Source organism: Lontra canadensis, unplaced genomic scaffold, assembly GCF_010015895.1.
Source record: "Lontra canadensis isolate GAN:19392208 unplaced genomic scaffold, GSC_riverotter_1.0 scaffold110, whole genome shotgun sequence".
In the NCBI taxonomy this organism is placed as follows: Eukaryota; Metazoa; Chordata; class Mammalia; order Carnivora; family Mustelidae; genus Lontra; species Lontra canadensis.
Genome location: NW_022631104.1, coordinates 1,695,388 through 1,702,322, shown reverse-complemented (window position 1 = coordinate 1,702,322; position 6,935 = coordinate 1,695,388). Strand labels below are relative to the sequence as shown.

The 6,935-nt window shown below is 58.9% G+C and overlaps 2 protein-coding genes across 2 annotated transcripts; one reads left to right on the top strand and one right to left on the bottom strand.

Annotated features, from left to right (window-relative positions):
* Positions 1 to 801: 801 nt before the first annotated feature.
* On the bottom strand, positions 802 to 2,069 carry VMO1 (vitelline membrane outer layer 1 homolog). The gene is made up of 3 exons (XM_032839951.1): positions 1,658 to 2,069; positions 1,433 to 1,548; positions 802 to 1,159 (listed from the first exon to the last, which is right to left on the bottom strand). Exons 1-3 carry the CDS (start codon positions 1,841 to 1,843, stop codon positions 862 to 864), a joined length of 600 nt encoding a protein of 199 aa, XP_032695842.1. The 5' UTR covers positions 1,844 to 2,069; the 3' UTR covers positions 802 to 861.
* Positions 2,070 to 3,886: 1,817 nt separating this feature from the next.
* On the top strand, positions 3,887 to 5,331 carry GLTPD2 (glycolipid transfer protein domain containing 2). The gene is made up of 4 exons (XM_032839950.1): positions 3,887 to 4,110; positions 4,218 to 4,282; positions 4,533 to 4,699; positions 4,794 to 5,331. Exons 1-4 carry the CDS (start codon positions 3,987 to 3,989, stop codon positions 5,329 to 5,331), a joined length of 894 nt encoding a protein of 297 aa, XP_032695841.1. The 5' UTR covers positions 3,887 to 3,986.
* Positions 5,332 to 6,935: the final 1,604 nt, after the last annotated feature.

Below are 6,935 nucleotides of genomic sequence, written 5' to 3'. Positions count from 1 at the left end.
AAGGCCTCCAGACACGCAGGGCCTCCGCAGCGCCCCGTTGTGGGACCCCTGCACGTTCCAGCGACTGGTCCCTGAGCTGTGAGCGTGCGCTCGAATCCAGCGGTAGACGAGACAAGAGGGCTCTATGCGCTCAAGAATTGAACAACCCGGGGGTCTAAGACGGGTACTTTTTTTTTTTTTTTTTTTTAAGGAAATAGATTACTTCACTTTTTAGAAAAACACGCTGGTAAGGGGATAGGTATCCGCCACTGGAGGGACTTTTTAAGATAAGATGAAGTCTGAGAAAGGGAAATTGGCCCCGCAATCTGGTGAGTGGGTTAGCCAGCTGGGTCGCTGGGGGGGTTCCAGGTCGGGAGCCCCAAGGACACAGGGGGAAGTCCCAGGTGGAAATCCATACATGGAAAAGCCACTCTTTCACTTTCGTAGGGAAAGGAAGGAAAATGTGGAAAAGACAAATGAGCTTAAACTCTAGAAAATGAGACCTTGAGGTGTTCTAGCTTCATCGTCTCCTAATTCGGTAGAAGTTTCTCAGGCTGAGGTCCCTAGTAGTTTAGAAAGGAAACAGCCTGAGCTCCTAATGACAACCAGGTGTCCGCAGACGCCCTCAGGAGGCCGGGGACTCCCCGCACTTGAGTGCAAAAGTGTGTTTAAGGGTATTTTCCAAGGTTATGGGTCCGTAACTTTCCGTGGCATTTGGGGACTCCTGAGACCCAAGCCAGATTTGGGCCTGGCCCAGTGTCTCGGGCTGGGAGGAGGAGTGGGGAGACACAGTTTCCTACCCCTGAAACAAGCAAGACCAGAGCCAAGACAGAGAAGCTTTAATAGCGAGCGGTGGGACTGGCCCCGGGGCGGGCGCCCTGGTTAACTGCGGCAGCAGAAAAAGCGCACGTCGTTGAGCGCGGTGTCATCCAGGAGGCCCCTCGGCCGCTCCACCTTGGTCTGCAAACCGCACAAGCCTTTGGGGCAGGCCTTACTCCACTCTCCAAAGTCACCCCAGGTCGGGCCGGGCCCCTCCAGCTCCGTGCCGTCGGAGCAGCGGAAGCGCACGTTGTTGGCCGCCGTGTTGTCCCCCCGGGTCTCCGGGGCCTCCACGCGCAGTGAGAAAGCCACGAGGAAGCCACCCCCGGGACACCACAGGGGCTCACTCCACACGCCCCACCTGCGAGGGAAGGGGAGAAGCTCTACCTCTGGGTCTTCTCCCCACCCCCATCCCGACCCAGCTTTGGGGTCTCCTCAGGGGGTGCTGCAGGACCCGGGTGGGCGAGTTTTCGTCACCTGACCTCCGCCAAGGGGCGGAGGGGAGGTCTCCACCCACTCCCCAGGTCTAAGCTGCCCCACAGCCCTGGAGGAAACTTCTAGCGCGGAGGGTGGGCATGTAACAGGGTAAGGGGCATATCTGCATCCTGGAGGGCCCTTGGACCCTGTCCCGCACCTTCCAGACTGGGACTGCACCACTTGCTTGTTGCGCTCTGCGTTCCCCCGCGAGCAGTGCAGTCGGATCCCGTTCAAAGCAGTGTCATCGCCAGGAATGCCTTGGAGGGGCTCCTCCTGGGCAGGGCGATGGGATGGGTAAGGACCAGTTAAAAGACTGTCATGCTGTGTTCCCTGCACGGGGTCGTGCATCTCCCTCCTCAGAGACCTAGGCCTGAACCCCCACCTTGAGTGAGAACCCGCTGGCGAAGAATCCATCAGGACACATCTCGGGCCAGGCCCAGTCACCCCAAGGACCCCCGTTGGTCACGTCGATGACCGATGCGTAGTCGCTCAGCCGGTCTGCTGGTGCGTGTCCCCAGCAGGTGGCCCATAGCAGCAGCAGCAGCTGGGCTCCTGGCCCCCTCTCCATCCTGCAGCCTCTGTGCGAGCCTGGCCCCTTACGCAGATTTATACCACCTCTGCTCCTCTGAAGGCTCTGATTACGGAAGGGCCTCCTGGATTAAGTGACACCCAAAACTAATCCGTTCCAGGAACCTTGCAGACTCTACCTCTGCTCAAGGAGACAGAGGCTTCCAGCACCGGAGAAGAGGAGAAGGGGCCCAGAGAACTGACCAACAGTTGAATGAACACCCCCCCCCCCAGCATTTACTGCAGGCTCCACTTCTGGCTCTGTTCTGCTGGCGTTGTTACTCAATCCTCACCCCGGGTGTGGGAGGGGGGGGATTACCCTTTCCACTCCGCAGATGGTGGAAATGGGGCTTAGAGATGGCAAGCAACGTGCCTAAGGTCAAGGTCAGCAAGCTAGGAAACACTCCGACTCTGGGAGGTGGAGAGACCCTCCATCTGGGGTTGGAAAGGATGTTCTGAAATGCTGGAGAGGATGGGTAACCAGCAACCTTAGGGACCTCCAGGATTGGAGGGAGCGTTAGAGGGAGAGATGGGGCAAGAATCCAGAAACTGTGCGAGCTAGAAAGGACCTCCTTAGTGATTGCGGCCCTGAATCCCAGAGAATCTGGGGTACCCCTTCCCCTAAGAAGAAAACATACACAGACAGGAACAATTCTAGGAAGTTTATGGACAGGGGGTTAAGAACCCCTAAGAACAAGAGATGCTGGTTGTTTTTTTTTTTTTTTTTTTGGTGGGTTGTTTTTTTGTGTGTGAGATTGATTTATCTATTTGACACAGAGGGAGAGCACAAGCAGGAGGAGCAGCAGGCCGAGGGAGAAGGAGAAGCAGGCTCAGGCTCCCTGTGGAGCAGGGAGCCCCACGTGAGACTGGATCCCAGGACCCTGAGGTCATAACTGGAGCCTAAGACAGATCCTTAACGGACTGAGGCACCCAGGCACCCCTATGAGATGCTGTTTCTGCCATCACTTCCTGGGTCCTTCCCCTGAGTGTTTTCCTAGCTATGACCACCAGGTGGACTCCTATTTGGGGAAGAAAACTAAAAAGGCTCATTTGTCATAGGGTACACCACCCGATTTGCCTGCTCTCCACACTTTCCTATGTTTATTCAATACATATTTATATAGCAATAATGTATTTTGGCCTAGGCACTATTCTAAGTGCTGCGAATAGAACAGCAACCAGGAAAAACAAGCCCCCTGTCTTCATCGGAGCCCACATCTGCATGGGGGAGACGTGATACATCTTCCACTGGACCTGGAGCTGTGTGAAGGCTCTTTTGTCTTCTTGAGGCTTAGGACAGGGCCTGGATGCAGAAATAGTTCATAAAGTTTGGTTTGAAGAATAATGTGGGGGGCGTGCTTGCCTGGCTCAGTCCATAGAGCATACCACTCCTGACCTTCAGGTCATGAGTTCAAGCCCTACGTTGGGCAGAGAGATTACTTTAAAAAAAAAAAAAAAAAAAAAAAAAAAAAAAAAAAAAAACCAACACACCCAAAAAAAAAAAAAAAAAGAGAGTAACGGGAGAGCCGGAACCAATCTGGGGTTTAAAAGAAACTAAACCGCAAAAATGTAAATGTATAAAGCATCCAGATGGAGACAGGTCCCCTGGAGACAGGCTTGTGAGTTTAGAAGGGGGTACTTCCTGGACCCCAGGTGCCCTGCGTTTGAACTTCATAGGGGAAGATTTATGGAGGAATTGTGGTAAGATTTTCCATGTACAGTGTTTGCACATAAGTTACCATTTAATCCTCAGGTGAGATCGACAAAGTACCTATTATTGTCCTCAATTTACAGTGGTGAGAATTCAAGCCCAGAGCTAATGTAGGGCCCACACCATGGCTCAGTGGGGGAGCTGGTTCGACCCCAGGCCCTCTTTTCTCATACTACCACCTGGTCCCACGCGGAAGGCAAACGCAGAGACGTGTGGTCGCTGCCGAACCCTCCCCCCGCCGCCATCCTCTTCGCCGGTGAATCCCCCCAATCCTCTTCATCCGGTCCTTCCCGGCGGGGATGCTGCCCTCTGGGGCAAAGGGCACAGGGGAAGGGGACTTAGTAGGTTAATTATTAACCCTTAGCAACTTAGGGCACCGGAGGCTTCTGCCGAGGCGCAGGGACAAGGGGTGGCTTGGGCTGGAAAGGGAGCGATGGCCCCGGCAGCAGCCGTCGGGGTCGCTTTGCTTCAGCTGGCCTCGAGGCGCTGGGTCCGCCACGCGATTCCTCTCGCGCTCCTCTTGCTGCTGCTGCTTTCTGTCTGCGCTTGGAGCTCGCGTGAGTGCTCGCCGCCCTCCTCGGCTCGGGGAGGAACAGGGAAGCCAAACGCTGGGGATCTAAGCCCCCTCTCCGAGCACTCAGCGCTCGGCCTCGCCCCTCCCCAGGCCCTCCCCAAGGCTGCGGATCCGGGACGCAGCCGTGCATTCCCAAGGGCACGCCGCCCGTCCAGGTATGCCCGGCATAGGGCTGGGGCCTGAAGCTCCGGGTGGGACCCCGATCGCGGGCACGGGGCCAGGCTGAGGATCGGGTGACGGGCGGGTCCTGCGCCTTGGCTCCCCTCTCCCGTCCGCAGCCGAGTACGGCAGGAGACACGCTAGCCAGGGGTCATTTCTGCAGGGTCCCACGGGGCTGCTGGGCGAAGGAGACCCAGCGGGCTAGGGGTTCTGCTCCCGCCCCCTTCCGCGCGTGTCTACCCCCAGGTCCCGCGGCAGTCGGGTTCCCTGGAGGCCCCCGAATGGGAAGAGCCTCCGTGTGGGGGCCCCCAGGGCGTGCTGGGCCACGTGATGGGGCCGTTCCGCGCCAGCCTGGACCCCGAAGGGGACGTGGTTTTGTCGCAGTACCTAGCCGGATGGAGGGCGCTGGTCAGGTGAGCGCTCTCGCGCCCCCCACCCGGCGCCGCCTCCCGGGGCTCCCCCGCGCCCTCTCCAATCACCGCGCTCTGCCCGCCACCGAACACGCAGGTTCCTAACTCCCCTCGGCTCCATCTTCGCCTTCGCCACGAGCGAGGCCTTCGCCAAAGTGACAGCCCTCGAGGCTCGGGTGCACGGCCCGGAGGCGGCGCACTACTCGTCGCTGTTGGCCATGGCGGCGTGGGAACGGCGGGAGGGACGGCTGGAGCGCCCCGGCGTCGCCCCGCGAGACACCGCCAGCTCCTCGGGCTCCCGGATCCTGCTCTTGCTGCACCGAGCGCTGCGCTGGTCCCAGCTCTGCCTCCACCGGGTGGCGACCGGGACCCTCGGAGGCCCGGACGCCGGCGTGCAGTGCAGCGACGCGTACCGCACGGCCCTGGGCCCGCACCACCCCTGGGTGGTCCGCCAGGCCGCCCGCCTCGCGTTCCTCGCCTTCCCGGGTCGCGGCCGCTGGCTGGAGCTCGCGTGCCCGGGCGCCGGAGAGGCGGAGGCGCGGGCTGCGCTGGTCCGGGTGGCGGGCACCCTGGAGGACGTCTACAACCGCACCCAGGGCCTGCTGGCCGAGCGCGGCCTGCTCCAGCTGGCCTGAAGCCCCCCGCGGCCCCCACGCGCGGAGACCCAACCTCCAAGCGTCTGGCCCGCAGGCCCCTGCGTCCGCCCAGTGGACGCCCTGCGTCCCCGGAGCCACGCCTCCGCGTGTTGTCGATGCCTGGAGGGTCCGCCCCCGGCAGGGTGGGGTAACGTCCCGCCCGCTCTGCGCAGCCGCGGTGCGAGGGGAGGCGCGGTGGGAATAAGACGCGCTCGTGGGGTGCGGCGGGTTCGGAGCGTCTTGTGAGATGACTGCAGGCGCTGGAGGGAAGTGGAAACAATGGATGTGGGAAGATGCGTCATCCCTTTTCCCGGCAGCCGGAGACTCTCGCTCCCAGCCACTCCCAAGGCTGCGGGTGCCAGCTGCGTGCCCAGTCTCCCGCCCAGCCCTGCGCCCCGAGGCCCGGCCCAGCGCGGCCGGCTGCTTGCCCGGCTCGTCCGCACACGCAGCCTATGCAGCCCCGGCCCCCGGAGCCGCACCTCTCCGTGTGCGCAGCGGCCTCTGCGTTGGGCCGCCGGAGCGTGAAAGCTGCGCGCCAGGACCCACCAGTGAGCGCGCGGCTCCTGCAAAGGCCCTCTTGACCACTCCCACGGCAACAGAGAACCGGCAAGTGGCCGTTTCACACGCCGAGAACTCAAAGGGTGGGTCCGGCCCACTTTCCTCCTGCACCCCAGAATCCTGTCTATGCAGCTTCTGTTACGTGTCTTCGCCGGAATGTCTGCTAGACATAAGGAACCTAACATGTCCCAACCTGAGCTTCCGATGCCTTCCCTCCCCGCGGGTACTTCCTCCAGTCTCTGCCAGGGCAGTACATGACCACCGCACTCTTCCACGTCCTTAAGCCAGAAAGTTGGTAGTCATCCTGACTTCTGTTTCTCTCTCATCCCACCCACATCTGATCTGCCGAATCTGACCATTTCCCACTATCTCCACTGCCAGACCCCTTGTCACGCCACCTTTATGTCTATCACCCGGATTATTACAGTGGCCTCCTAGTTGTCTCTGTGTCCCATACTCGGTTTCCCTATTGTGGGTTTTCATAGAGCAGCCAAAGTAGTTTCTTGAAAGATCATATCCCATCACTTCCAGGCTCCAAACATTCCAGTGGCTCCCTATTGCACTCAGATGGAAAAAAAAAATGAATTTAAGGAATCAATTTTCTGGATTATATTTTCAGCTGGGAATGATGAAAACCTTCGTAAAGGTCCTACGTGATCTGACTGCACTGGTCAAATTGACCTCTTGGATTTTCATTCACTATTTCAGGCATGATCCTGCCTCAAGATCTTTGTACTGTCTCTTCCCTCTGTCTGGAAAGGATTTCCCCGAAATAGAGAAATGACTTCCCTCACTCCTTCCTTCTGGACTTTATTCAAATGTCTCCTCAGGGAGACCTTCCCTGATGATTCTTTTTTTTTTTTCTTTTTTAAGATTTTAAAAATTTATTTATTTGACGGACAGAGATCACAAGTAGGCGGGGGGGGGGGGGGAGCAGGCTTCCCGCTGAGCCGAGAGCCTGATGCAGGGCTAGATGCGGGGCTGGATGCGGGGCTGGATGCGGGGCTTGATGCGGGGCTTGATCCCAGGACCCTGGGATCATGACC

What these genes read in the sequence shown, in the direction of transcription:
- GLTPD2 (XM_032839950.1), top strand. Translation starts at nt 3,987, where the DNA reads ATGGCCCCGGCAGCAGCCGTCGGGGTCGCTTTGCTTCAGCTGGCCTCG. An exon ending in TGTCTGCGCTTGGAGCTCGC is followed by an intron (nt 4,111 to 4,217) that starts GTGAGTGCTCGC and finishes GCCCCTCCCCAG; the next exon opens with GCCCTCCCCAAGGCTGCGGA. An exon ending in AGGGCACGCCGCCCGTCCAG is followed by an intron (nt 4,283 to 4,532) that starts GTATGCCCGGCA and finishes GTCTACCCCCAG; the next exon opens with GTCCCGCGGCAGTCGGGTTC.
- VMO1 (XM_032839951.1), bottom strand. Translation starts at nt 1,843, where the DNA reads ATGGAGAGGGGGCCAGGAGCCCAGCTGCTGCTGCTGCTATGGGCCACC. An exon ending in CCAGCGGGTTCTCACTCAAG is followed by an intron (nt 1,549 to 1,657) that starts GTGGGGGTTCAG and finishes CGCCCTGCCCAG; the next exon opens with GAGGAGCCCCTCCAAGGCAT. An exon ending in GTGCAGTCCCAGTCTGGAAG is followed by an intron (nt 1,160 to 1,432) that starts GTGCGGGACAGG and finishes CTTCCCTCGCAG; the next exon opens with GTGGGGCGTGTGGAGTGAGC.